Source organism: Palaemon carinicauda, chromosome 17 (assembly GCF_036898095.1).
Source record: "Palaemon carinicauda isolate YSFRI2023 chromosome 17, ASM3689809v2, whole genome shotgun sequence".
Taxonomy (NCBI): domain Eukaryota; kingdom Metazoa; phylum Arthropoda; class Malacostraca; order Decapoda; family Palaemonidae; genus Palaemon; species Palaemon carinicauda.
The window spans coordinates 121,923,162-121,938,161 of record NC_090741.1 but is presented as its reverse complement, the minus strand read 5'-3'; the positions used below and the strand labels follow the sequence as shown (position 1 = coordinate 121,938,161).

Below are 15,000 nucleotides of genomic sequence, written 5' to 3'. Positions count from 1 at the left end.
ATATATATGATAAATTTTGCACATTTTTACGTGTTTTTCATATTCAAATAAGCCATATATATTTTTGATACATTAATGTCTGGATTCTCTTAACGACCTCGGGATCAGAGCCCCAGGCGAAATCACACAAAGACAAGAGCTTGGCTCCGGCCGGGAATCGAACTCTGGTCGGCAAGCTTGTATAGACAGTGACTAAGCCACTTGGCCACGAAGAAAGATAAAAGTCAATGACAATTCTTCTGTACTTATACCTGTCGAATTCAGGTATTTTGTACTTAGAATTGAAATCAACCCATCTTCACCATCGTAGCTAATTGGTAGTTTGTTACTTGGCATTCAATTAATGATCAATTTTGCACATTTTTACGTGTTTTTCATATTCAAATAATCCATATATATTTTTGATACATTAATGTCTGGATTCTCTTAACGACCTCGGGATCAGAGCCCCAGGCGAAATCACACAAAGACAAGAGCTTGGCTCCGGCCGGGAATCGAACTCTGGTCGGCAAGCTTGTATAGACAGTGACTAAGCCACTTGGCCACGAAGAAAGATAAAAGTCAATGACAATTCTTCTGTACTTATACCTGTCGAATTCAGGTATTTTGTACTTAGAATTGAAATCAACCCATCTTCACCATCGTAGCTAATTGGTAGTTTGTTACTTGGCATTCAATTAATGATAAATTTTGCACATTTTTACGTGTTTTTCATATTCAAATAAGCCATATATATTTTTGATACATTAATGTCTGGATTCTCTTAACGACCTCGGGATCAGAGCCCCAGGCGAAATCACACAAAGACAAGAGCATGGCTCCGGCCGGGAATCGAACTCTGGTCGGCAAGCTTGTATAGACAGTGACTAAGCCACTTGGCCACGAAGAAAGATAAAAGTCAATGACAATTCTTCTGTACTTATACCTGTCGAATTCAGGTATTTTGTACTTAGAATTGAAATCAACCCATCTTCACCATCGTAGCTAATTGGTAGTTTGTTACTTGGCATTCAATTAATGATATATTTTGCACATTTTTACGTGTTTTTCATATTCAAATAAGCCATATATATTTTTGATACATTAATGTCTGGATTCTCTTAACGGCCTCGGGATCAGAGCCCCAGTCGAAATCACACAAAGACAAGAGCTTGGCTCCGGCCGGGAATCGAACTCTGGTCGGCAAGCTTGTATAGACAGTGACTAAGCCACTTGGCCACGAAGAAAGATAAAAGTCAATGACAATTCTTCTGTACTTATACCTGTCGAATTCAGGTATATTGTACTTAGAATTGAAATCAACCCATCTTCACCATCGTAGCTAATTGGTAGTTTGTTACTTGGCATTCAATTAATGATAAATTTTGCACATTTTTACGTGTTTTTCATATTCAAATAAGCCATATATATTTTTGATACATTAATGTCTGGATTCTTTTAACGACCTCGGGATCAGAGCCCCAGGCGAAATCACACAAAGACAAGAGCTTGACTCCGGCCGGGAATCGAACTCTGGTCGGCAAGCTTGTATAGACAGTGACTAAGCCACTTGGCCACGAAGAAAGATAAAAGTCAATGACAATTCTTCTGTACTTATACCTGTCGAATTCAGGTATTTTGTACTTAGAATTGAAATCAACCCATCTTCACCATCGTAGCTAATTGGTAGTTTGTTACTTGGCATTCAATTAATGATAAACTTTGCACATTTTTACGTGTTTTTCATATTCAAATAAGCCATATATATTTTTGATACATTAATGTCTGGATTCTCTTAACGACCTCGGGATCAGAGCCCCAGGCGAAATCACACAAAGACAAGAGCTTGGCTCCGGCCGGGAATCGAACTCTGGTCGGCAAGCTTGTATAGACAGTGACTAAGCCACTTGGCCACGAAGAAAGATAAAAGTCAATGACAATTCTTCTGTACTTATATCAAAAATATATATGGCTTATTTGAATATGAAAAACACGTAAAAATGTGCAAAATTTATCATTAATTGAATGCCAAGTAACAAACTACCAATTAGCTACGATGGTGAAGATGGGTTGATTTCAATTCTAAGTACAATATACCTGAATTCGACAGGTATAAGTACAGAAGAATTGTCATTGACTTTTATCTTTCTTCGTGGCCAAGTGGCTTAGTCACTGTCTATACAAGCTTGCCGACCAGAGTTCGATTCCCGGCCGGAGCCAAGCTCTTGTCTTTGTGTGATTTCGACTGGGGCTCTGATCCCGAGGCCGTTAAGAGAATCCAGACATTAATGTATCAAAAATATATATGGCTTATTTGAATATGAAAAACACGTAAAAATGTGCAAAATATATCATTAATTGAATGCCAAGTAACAAACTACCAATTAGCTACGATGGTGAAGATGGGTTGATTTCAATTCTAAGTACAAAATACCTGAATTCGACAGGTATAAGTACAGAAGAATTGTCATTGACTTTTATCTTTCTTCGTGGCCAAGTGGCTTAGTCACTGTCTATACAAGCTTGCCGACCAGAGTTCGATTCCCGGCCGGAGCCATGCTCTTGTCTTTGTGTGATTTCGCCTGGGGCTCTGATCCCGAGGTCGTTAAGAGAATCCAGACATTAATGTATCAAAAATATATATGGCTTATTTGAATATGAAAAACACGTAAAAATGTGCAAAATTTATCATTAATTGAATGCCAAGTAACAAACTACCAATTAGCTACGATGATGAAGATGGGTTGATTTCAATTCTAAGTACAAAATACCTGAATTCGACAGGTATAAGTACAGAAGAATTGTCATTGACTTTTATCTTTCTTCTTGGCCAAGTGGCTTAGTCACTGTCTATACAAGCTTGCCGACCAGAGTTCGATTCCCGGCCGGAGCCAAGCTCTTGGGTTTGTGTGATTTCGCCTGGGGCTCTGATCCCGAGGTCGTTAAGAGATTCCAGACATTAATGTATCAAAAATATATATGGCTTATTTGAATATATATATATATATATATATATATATATATATATATATATATATATATATATATATATATATATATATATATATATATATATATATATATATATATATATATATATATATATATATATATATATATATATATATATATATATATATATATATATATATATATATATATATATATATATATATATATATATATATATATATATATATATATATATATATATATATATATATATATATATATATATATATATATATATATATATATATATATATATATATATATATATATATATATATATATATATATATATATATATATATATATATATATGCATATATCATATCAGCCGTTACTAGTCCATTGCAGACAAAGGTCTAGGACTCAGTATCCTTCATCTTTCAAAATTTTGTGGCATTTCTATGCCAGTTAACACCCGTAAAATTTCTTTGTTCGTCAATCCATCGTTTTCTTTTCCTTCCCCAGTTTCTTTTACAATTTTTAGGGATAAATTCTGTTATTCTTAATGTCCATCTATTATCGGTAATGCTCATATGGCCTGGCTATGTCCACTTTTTTTTTTTTACATATTAGAATATCACGAAGCGTAAACTTATTTTGTGTCCCCGTCTTTGTGAATTAGTGTAATAATGAAGGTTTCTAAAGCTGTAGATATAGAACATTGTTGCAGACGTTTTTTGTGAAGTACAGCCAGTTTTACTACTCAGAAAATCTCCTCCATCTATTATTAAATAAATTGTTAGGTCATCTTCTGATGCTTTGCCTGTTTTTATGCCTTTTTATACTTTCTTTTCTTCTAGTGAAACGTTTGGAACCTGCTCAGTATTTTTTATTATGTCTATGGGCAAATATATTTATTATATCAATATTGTATCGTGGTGCAAAGAAATCCTTAGAAAGTTTTATCACTCCATTGTTGACAATATTTTCTTTTTCATCCTTTAGAGCAGTGTTTCCAAACCTTTTTTAAATGATTACCCAAAAATTTTATTTCCAACTAATCAATTACCCCATTGAACATATACCCGGTAACATCGGACGTTTTTTTTGCAGCCACCTGATGAACTGTATGGTTCATGTAGCCCGCTATTGGGTGCTTATAGCTAAGGATCCCAAACAAATGCAAACTTTTCCATTTTAACGGATATCAAAATGAACCATCATCAGTGCAGAATAGTCGATGTAACAATATTAATAGATATTATTTAGTAATCACTTTATGTTTGCTCTGGTTTTTCAGTGTGAGGGTTGAGCTTGTTTTGCCTGTGCAATTTTCTCTATTCTGGGCTTGGTTACAGAAAGGGCTACACGGGCATCAGATGACACGTTGATTCTGTTACGTTGCTTGGTCTTCATTCCAAGGACAGTAAAGAAAGCTTGCTCGCAGAGATAAGTGGTAGAAAATCCTATGAGAATTTGTACTGCCCGAGAGGCTAGAGTTGGTATATCCTGCAAACGAGAAATCCAAAAGGTGTCTAGACCAGTTTTGGCCTCAAACATTAGTTTCCATGCATTATTTGTCCTGAGTGTGATAAATTCTTCTTTTGCCGGACAGTCCTCATCAGGAATAATATCTTCACTCACATTAAAAAAGTTTCTTCCCCATTCATTGTTAGTATTATACAGATCTGGGAAGTACTTATGCAAGCTTTTCAAGAGAGCGGTCAGGTGATCTCTAATGTCTGTCTTCATGTGGTTGAGGATATCTTCAGAATTCACTTTATCGAGGAAGGCATCTAATGTGGGAAATTGTGCAACAATTCCCTTTCCAACACGTCTGGTCCATAGTTGCAATTTCCCACAAAAGGAAACGATGTTTTCCCGAAGTTCCAATGATGTGGTCTGTCTTCCTTGAAGTTTTAAATTCCTTGCATTTACCTCTCCAAAGATATCAGCTAGATAGCACAAATTTTCGACCCATAATTCATCATTAAACAAATTCGCAAGGGATGATCTTTTCTCTTCCAAAAATATATGAAGTAATTCACGGAGCTCAGCAACACGAACAAGGACTTTCTCACGTGAGAGCCAACAAACTTCAGTATGGTACAGTAGATTTTCATAATGAGTTCCCATTTCTTCAAACATCTCTTTGAATATGCGACTGGTCAAACCTTTTCATTTGACGAAGTTTACAATCTTGATAACGTCATCCAAAACAATCTTGATGGACTTGGGCAGGCCGTGTGAAGCCAAGGCATAACGATGAATGACACAGTGCACAGCCTCGATATCTTGGTTCTTTTCCTTCAACAAGCCATAGAACCCTTTGCAATGGCCCATCATGCTTGGGGCTCCATCAACTGATACCTGAGAAACCTTGCTCCAATGTAAACCTGCCTTTCTCAGGAACCCATCTACAGTCTTGAAAATATCTGCACCTTTTGTAGTTGTTGGCAAATCTTCACATAGTAACATTTCCTCCTTGCTACTACCCTCATGAACATATCTAATGAACCCAATCAAAGTGACGCAAGATGCAATATCTGTGCTTTCATCAAACTGCATTGAAATTTTGGGATACGAACTGGATAATACCTCTGAAATAAGTTGTTCAAGAATGTCTGCAGCGAGATCGTCTATACTCCTGTGTATTGTGTTATTGGAGAGTGAAATAGCACTGAGTTTTTTGGCTTGGTCCAAGCCACATAATTTTTCCACCATTATGATTAAGCATGGTAAAATCAACTCTTCGCCAATTGTATGTGGCTTTTGTGTCTTTGCTATGCGATAAGCCACTTCATATGAAGCTGCAACAGCAGCTGCCAGTTGTTGTGATGCAAGTTCAGTTTTTCCCAACTTCACAGCCTGCAGATTTGTTGCCTTTTGTTGATTGAAAAAATGGGGTACTCTGGGAGGCACTTCCAGGATGACACTTCATCAGATGTTCCTTCAGCTTTCCTGGTTTCAGACTGTCATTGAGGAGAACTTTGCAGCATAACACACATTATGGTTGATCTCCAGAACAATCAGGCATATTCACAAAGCCATATTGTAAAAATGCTTCACTGTAGGTTCGTTTTCGTGTGCTTTTACTTGCCATCCTCTGAAAAGTCAAACGTATGATTAACAAGAAACAAAAGCACGGGCACAAAATAATAATGAAAAACATAATAGTAAAGGCTAATAAGGTTAATACAAACGGAAAATCAGGTTATGTATTCCTCATACATCACTGAATGAAAATTACTGAATTACCATATTGGAAATTCCCAATAATTTTCGAGTTACAATATCTCACAGGTCTGCCAGGGCCAGGAATGTGTTTGAATCCAAGAATTGCTTGTTAAATAAAATGGTTAAGATTCTTTTTATTAACCTGCCAGTGTTACATTACCTACCTTATGAAACATCACAAGCTCTTATATATTTTTTATAAACGTTCAGCAATCATGGAAATGCTTTTTGAATTAACTTCAAGGAGTATTTATTTTTGGAAATAGGAAACAATGACACCTACCACTGGTTAGGTAGATTATAATATAGTTTACATGTTTAATGTACTTAACCAGTGCGTTTCGATACGGCCTGATTTTTCCAAACGCGCCCCGTGCCTCTGTGCCAATACCGACACTTTTGTCCAAGGCCTCAGAGCGGTGTTTACTGATAGTTGAATGCAGTGGCGACACTTGGTATCACAGCACAAAGCACTGAGTCACCGCGAGCGGGCGGCGAGGAGAGGAGATTAGGATGCATTTTTTCCTTCTCTCTCTCTCTCTCTCTCTCTCTCTCTCTCTCTCTCTCTCTCTCTCTCTCTCTCTCGTTTTCATGAAAGTGGAGAAGGTGGAAGAGGAGCGCTGGAAAGGAGTGGGTTTCCGTGCAGTAAATAGAACGGCTGAATCCCACCTTTGTTTACATTTGAAATATTTCTTGCCACTGGTACTAAAATAAGAGGAAAATATGTAATATTCATGTTCAAGTAATTATAGATTATATCAAAACGTGACTTTTGCGAATTTTCAAACAGTTTCTTCAGTTTAAATCACGTAATATCTCGACTGTCGCCAGAAAAATCGAGGAAACACCTCAACGCCTCAGTGAGCGAGTGTTGACAGATGGGAGATTGTTGTGCTGCTCGGAGCGGGGGGCAGGGTTGAGCTGCCTGCCACCCTGACCAAATTATTGTACAACAATGTTAAAATTATTGAGTTTTCCTATGAAATAATTATTGCAGATTTTGTGTATGAATTATGGCAATAATTATGGGAATGTGAATAACTCAATTTCAGAACATCTTGATTACCCCAAAAATACGGGTCCATTACCCCACTGGGGTAATTTACCCCAGGGTAGGGAAACACAGCTTTAGAGCAGACATGTGTTAGCCCCCTGTTCCAAGTCTTCATTAATTTTATAATTACTTCCATTCCTTACGGTTTCATCTATCCTGGTATGAATGCGTTTATAGATGTCTTGACTTTATATATATATATATATATATATATATATATATATATATATATATATATATATATATATATATATATATACATACATATATATATATATATATATATATATATATATATATATATATATATATATATATATATATATATATATATATATAGGAAAGTACAACAATCCCAATACTACATAAATTATTTACAGCATGCTCAGAACTTTATAAGAATTTAGATTTGGAAAAAGTAGGTATTAATATGAATGGAGAATACCTTAAAAAGGTAAGAATTGTAAATGACATAGTTTTGTTCAGTAAATCATGGGAGGAATTCTAAAAGATGATAGAATTTAATAAAGAAAGCAGAAATGTTGGACTGAGAATTAATTTCTGCAAAACTAACCTTATGTTTGATGAAAATGGAGAGAGACAACAAATAACAGTTATGGAAGAGCCTTCAGAGATTGTTAATGAACATAAGTACTCAGAGAAGACAGTAATGTTTCCAAAGGACACGAGACCGTAATTAAAAGAAGGATAAGTATGGTATAACAAGTCTTTGGTAAACAAAATGAGATTATGGAAATTGAAACGCCACTTTCTTTAAGAAGAAGAGTATTTATTGAGATGGCCATACCAGTATTAACTCATGCATCAGAAACTTGGAGCCTTAGTAAAGCATTAGAACATGAACTAGTCACAACTCAAAGAGGTATGGAAAGAATAATGATCATACATCCTAAATATTTAAAGGATTCTACCTCGTTAATCCTTTCTCCTTCCAATGATATTTCAACTTCCATTGCGTATTGCATGAAAAATATTTTTACGGCAGATATTTTGTAAAATCTAAGTAAACGTTATTTTTATGATTGTTTATACAAGTGTTTCCACAAACGAAAACACAGTAAACCTGATTACTTTTGTATTTTGTGAACCATCTTTGGTTTGTTGGTAAGCTTAAGTAATTATTATGAAAATTAATACATTTTACTTTTTCGAACATTTGTCACAACTAATGTCTATATATGTTGTCACAGGTACATGTATTCGTCATTCGCGCCGAATTTGTCGTGTCGTATTTCTTATTTCATTCAATAAAACTTTATTACCTACAAATAATTAGATATATAATGGAAATCAATAAACTTTTGCAAGTTCTTTTTCATAGTAAAAAGGGGGTTTTGAGGGAAATCTGCGTCATAAGTGAAATGTCACAGTGTTATTTTTAATAAACAAACAAAATTTTCTTTAAATAAGAGTAAAAAGAATTCCATATTAAATTTTAATTGAAAGTTAATCCTATTACTGATACAAAATTTCTTTGAAAAAAACGAAACAAAGGTCGTTATTATTAATGATACGTAAATGCCTTATGATAATGATATTAATTCATAATAATAGCGTATATTTCCTTTCAAATAAAAGCCAGAATTTTCAACCATTGCATACATTTTCTTTGAATTAGGGACAAAATTCGTTTTGTATGATTAATGTCTGAAATAAATGAAACAAAAGATATTCCTACCAGCTTACATATCGGCTTTGCTAAGATTAACAACTTCTATCAATTAAGAAAAATGTCTTTTTGAGAAAATTCATTTTTGGTTATTTAAGTATATCAATAACATGAATTTCTTTAAATGGCTTTTTGGTCTATGACTTACCATTGATGTCGGTATATTCAAGAGATATAACTATAATCCTTTAATTCCACATCATTTATATCGCTAGTAATGTATTATGAATTAATCCCTTGAATATCATTGGATTCGGACATTTAAGTCTTTACTCTGAATCCTATTGGGAAGAGCTATGCAATTGACCAACATTCGTTCACATTCAGTCCTTGGAAATGAAACAGAAAACTAAAAATCTTGATAATATTCAAATTAAATTCATCTCGAGTATCATTTTCAGTCCAGTATCTTCTAACTTCTTTCCTTTTTATCATAATTTTGTGAAAATGTTTATACGTTTGACTTATCATTATATAGAGTGAAGAAGAACCACTATTTTCAGTAGCTTCATACATAATGATGTTACCTGGAACACTGCATGAATGCAATCTCTCTCTCTCTCTCTCTCTCTCTCTCTCTCTCTCTCTCTCTCTCTCTCTCTCTCTCTCTCTCTCTCTCTCTCTCTCTCTTTCTTCTCTCTCTAGAATTATTCTTACTTAGTTTGTAACTTGCGCCAAGGAATATAAAGCTTAATCTTGTACCATTCTTTATTTGTTTCATAGAAAATGAATTTTCATGACTCATCAAGAGAATCCCGTTAAGGTATTCGCATCAGAATAATTAATATTTGTATATATTTATATATATATATATATATATATATATATATATATATATATATATATATATATATATATATATATATATATATATATATATGTATACATGTATATATACATATATATAAATATATTTGTATATATATACATATATATTTATATATATATGTATATATATATGTATATATATATATATATATATATATATATATATATATATATATATATATATATATATATATATATATATATATATAAATATATATGTATATATATACAAATATATTTATATATATGTATATATATACATGTATATATATATATATATATATATATATAAATATACATATATATACATATACATATACAAATATATATATATATAATATATATATATATATATATATATATATATATATATATATATATATATATATATGCATATATATATGTACAGTATATGCAGTAAGTATATATATATATATATATATATATATATATATATATATATATATATATATATATATACGTATATATATATATATATATATATATATATATATATATATATATATATATATATATATATATATATATATATATATATATATATATATATATATATATATATATATTATATATATATATATATATATATATATATATATATATATATATACATGTATATATACATATATATAAATATATTTGTATATACATACATATATATTTATATATATGTATATATATATATATATATATATATATATATATATATATATATATATATATATATATTTTTTATATATATACATATACATACATACATATATATATATATATATATATATATAGATATATATATATATATATATATATATATATATATATATATATATATATATATATATATATATATATATATATATATATATATATATATATATATATATATATATATATATATATATATATATATATATATATATATATATATATATATATATATATATATATATATATATATATATATATATATATATATATATATATATATATATATATATATATATATATATATATATATATATATATATATATACAACAGATTTTGAGCGAGGTGAAAAATCTATTTTTGGGTGAGGTAGCCATGTCGTCCTGATGGAAGTTCCTAATAGGTAGCTTTCTAGGGTATATTTGTCTACAATAATATTCCCAGAGAATTTTACCTTAAGGTATCCAGAAATCTAACTCCTGGAGCGAATATCCCTAAATAATCTCACAGGGATATCGCATATCAGAGGACGTATTCTTGACACGCCATATAGCTATCTTCACCCCAAATAGCATTAACGCTTCGAGCGGTTATAGTGACAAGAATCTGAAACGAGAATGAAAAGAGAGCGCTCATAAGGCATCTCTCCTATTCCATTATCAGTGTGTATCTGATGAAGGCGGTAGCGCCCTCTTTATTCCTTGTAGCGATATACGAGGTGCTACAGAAACTGTATTATAGAGAGAAGTCAATAAGCCGTTTTACAATAATAGGAAGGGCGGGTCCATCAGGACGACATGGCTACCTCACCCATCAATAGATTTTTCGCTTCGCTCAAAATCCGTTTTTTGGGCTCAGGCCATGTTGTCCTGATGGAAGTTTACCAGAGCATTTCTGCATCTGTGGATTCTCAATCGGTGCCGTACTGTCAAGAAAGGATTTTCCTGGTCCGTCTAGACCTAGAGACCTATGATGTTACCATCATACATCATTTCATCTAAGCATGAACTATGTTAGTGCTTCCTGCCTCCTACAGAGAAGAGTCATACTAGACTTTAGAAAAATCATGAGGAGTACATAATAACTTATGGATGACAAAATGACAAGCTTGTATAGTGGTCTCGCCCTATACATTATAAAGCAAAGTTTGTATAAGAGTCGCCAAAGTCAGAATGAATTCGTGACACCTTCCCCAATGTGACTACTGTACTCTTATTAACTATTGGATATAGGTTGTATCTGAATAGGAACAAATTTTGCATCTCTGCCACTATCCCGTTAGGGTACCATGTCAACCCTTCCTAAAGAAGGGTTAAAGAGAGTGGACTTTTGCTTGAATCAGGGAACAATCTTAAAAGACATACCATGATAAAAATATCCATATTTTAATCTTAATGCTCAGTACATTTCTAATTAAAAGAGTGTGGGCGAATAAAACGCAGGGTTCACTATGAACTAGTTTACTGAAATTTAATAAACGTACATATCAGATCAACCTTTATAAAATTTATAAAAAGTGGATGATATCCATTAAAGCACAAAGAAAACAGTCAACAGAAAATATTGTTTCATCTACCATGAAACAGATTTGCCACTTCAATTGAATTAATAATAATGATACAGTCTGTATACTGTTTAATTACACTAGCGTAAGAAGCGCTTGGCACAAGTGTCAGTATTATGCTATAGTTCACCAACGTCAATGGAACAGTTCGTAAGGACACTTTCGTGGCCTATCGTTCTGTGTGTAGTACATACAGTGACTACACACCCACCCTTTTAATTAATCGTCCCAAATTAATTACACTGTTCCTCGCAGATTTAAAACAGAAGGTTAAAGAATTCTACCTGCTGCTACCACAGACTACTTGAGTTGCTCCACTTGCTTCGCATAGTGCATAAAGAACACCTTGGATGAACACCAGCCGGTGTACGAACAAAGATGTTCAAGGTCCATATAAATAAAGAAATTTTATGGAAGAAGCAATTCCTCTCGGATCATGACTAGCGGGTGTACTGCCAGGAAACGTTTTGCGAATAACATAGGTGAGTTTCGCCCTTAGTTATAGATAACTTTGAGCCCGAGGTTTCTCCTCTGAACAGCTGTCCTCCCATAAAGTCTGAAGTTCTATGAAGATAGACCTTTAGGCACTCCACTGGACATAGAGATACATCTTCCTTCAGAGGGCAGATTCTCTAGGGACCCCACCTGTTGGTGGGTAGCTTGTTCTTGGTAAGAAACGTTGGGTCTGGAAATAGATTCAGTAAACAATAGTATTGTGTCAGCTGCTCACCTTTTCCCCCTCACTAAGGAGAGAAAATCATGAGATGTAGGTTCCTGGTTTTCTGTGATGAAGCGAAGACAGTCGACTTCTGTACTCGCTGAGACAGGGATGGATCCGGTAGTGGTACGAATATTAGTCGTAGTTCCAATGCCACAGGGAACCACACGCTATTTGGCCACTTGTGGGCCACTATTGCAGCCTTCCCTTTGAAGGATCTCAGTTTGTCAAGGACCTTCAAAATGAGGTTGTGCGGATAGAACAGATAAATACTGGACCATCTGTTCCAGTCTAGGGACATAGCGTCCACTGCCTCCGCTAGCGGATCCTCGTATGGGGACACATAATGATCTATTTTCTTGTTGTCTTTCGTTGCAAAGAGGTCTATCTGCAGCTCCGGGACTTGACATGAGATGAAGGAGAACGATCCTGCGTCTAGAGACCATTCTGACTCTATTGGTGTAAACCTGGATAGAACGTCTGCTGTCACATTGCGGAACCCTTGAATGTGAACTGCTGACAGGTGCCATTTCTTCCTTTCTGCCAAACGAAAAATGGCCAACATCACTTGGTTGATTTGAGGTGACCTCGACCCTTGTCGATTCAGGCATCTCACTATCACCTCGCTATCTAGAACCAGTCTTATGTGGGTCGAGTGGCGAGGATATACTTTCTTTAAAGTCAGAAGTACTGCCATGGCTTCTAGAAAGTTGATGTGAAATGACTTGAAAAGATTGGACCAAGCTCCTTGGACTCTCTTCTGATGAGAGTGACCTCCCCAGCCTTCCTTTGAAGCATCTGTGTGGATAGTTACTGAGGGTGGAGGAGGTTGAAGAAGTATTGATTTCCTCAGTTGCTTCGCATTGGACCACGGCTTGAGAAGCGTTCGCAGTCGAGTCGGTAGAGGTCTTATTAGATCTCTTCGCACGTTTGATGCGTATTTCCTCCAGACTCCTGTTACATCCTTTAGCTGTGCTCTTAGCACCGGATCTGTTTTTGAAGCAAACTGTAGAGAGCCCAGCACTCTCTCCTGTTCGCGTCTTGATATCCGTTTGAATTTCAACTGTCTCTTGACAGATCCTGCTATCTCTTTCCTCTTCTTCCCAGGAATGGAAAGTCGATGTGACTCCAAATTCCAGTGGATTCCCAACCACTGAAATTTTTGAGCTGGAGAAAGTCGAGACTTTTTGATGTTGATCTTGAATCCCAGATGTTCCAGGAACTGGATCACTAACTTAGAAGCTTGCATGCATTCTGTCCTGGATGGTGCCCACACCAGCCAGTCGTCCAATTACCCCCGTTAGGCGTAATTGATGGACGGCTGCGTTCGCGAGCTTCGTGAAAATCCTTGGTGCTATGTTTAGCCCGAAAGGCATGGCTCTGAAGGCATAAAATTTTCTATATAACTTGAAGCCTAGGTAGGAGAAGAGATGACGATTAATTGGAACGTGCCAATAAGCGTCAGACAAGTCTATAGACACAGTATATGCACTTTTGAGCAGTAGGGTCCTTATGTGTTGAAGTGTGAGCATTCTGAACTTGTAGTTCACTATGAACTTGTTGAGTGGCGACAAGTCTAGAATGACTGAGTTTCTCTGAGTCCTTCATTGGAACACAAAACAGCCTCCCTTGAAATTTGATGGACTTAACTTTCCGGATTAATCTTTTGTCTAAGAGCTCTCGGACATATTCTTCTAGAACGGGGGTTGAGTGTTGGGAGAATTGAGGAAATTGAGGTGGAGGACTGCTCCAACTCCAACCTAGTCCATTCTTTATTAGGCTGTGGGCCGAGGGATCGAAGGTCCAGCGATCCCTAAATAGCTGTAGCCTCCCTCCTACTGGAAGCATCTCACTTCTGCTGTTGTGGACCTGAGGTCTTGCCTCCTTGACCACGTCCTCCCCTGGATCCCCTTCCTCTTGAAGGGCGTCTAGAAGAACCTCTGGTTGTTCCTCTAGCCTTCGAACGAAAGGAAGAAGTCTGCCTTTCGAAGGCTGGGTTAAAAACTGGCGACTGAGTCGCCACTTGTTGAGGTACCAGCTGGTATATGGTCGGAGGTTGTGCCATTATCTGAGGCACCGCGGTCACAGGAAGTTGTTGTTGTTGCTGTCGATAGGGTATAGCCAGCCGAGAGGATGGCCTAGGCTTTTTTGTCTTCCTCTTGGGTTGGGGAACCTCATCCGGAGAAAACTTTCTCTTAAGATCTAAGCCCCACTTTTTGAGAAGGTTCCTATTCTCTGTAGCGGCCTTGTC

At 34.9% G+C, this 15,000-nt stretch overlaps 2 protein-coding genes across 2 annotated transcripts in view; both read right to left on the bottom strand.

The window, feature by feature from the left end:
• Window positions 1-4,227: 4,227 nt before the first annotated feature.
• LOC137656573 (protein FAM200A-like) lies at window positions 4,228-5,079 on the bottom strand. Its single transcript, XM_068390745.1, has one exon. It carries the CDS (start codon window positions 5,077-5,079, stop codon window positions 4,228-4,230), a length of 852 nt encoding a protein of 283 aa, XP_068246846.1.
• Window positions 5,080-5,109: 30 nt separating this feature from the next.
• The window catches only part of LOC137656572 (protein FAM200C-like), a 10,110-nt gene continuing 219 nt past the window's right edge, over window positions 5,110-15,000 (bottom strand). Inside the window, exon 2 of the mRNA XM_068390744.1 lies at window positions 5,110-5,799. Within this exon, the coding sequence (XP_068246845.1) occupies window positions 5,110-5,799 (690 nt within the window). The remainder of the gene's footprint in view (window positions 5,800-15,000) is intronic.

Coding starts and splice junctions, on each gene's coding strand:
- LOC137656573 (XM_068390745.1), bottom strand. CDS start 5,079: ATGTTTGAAGAAATGGGAACTCATTATGAAAATCTACTGTACCATACT.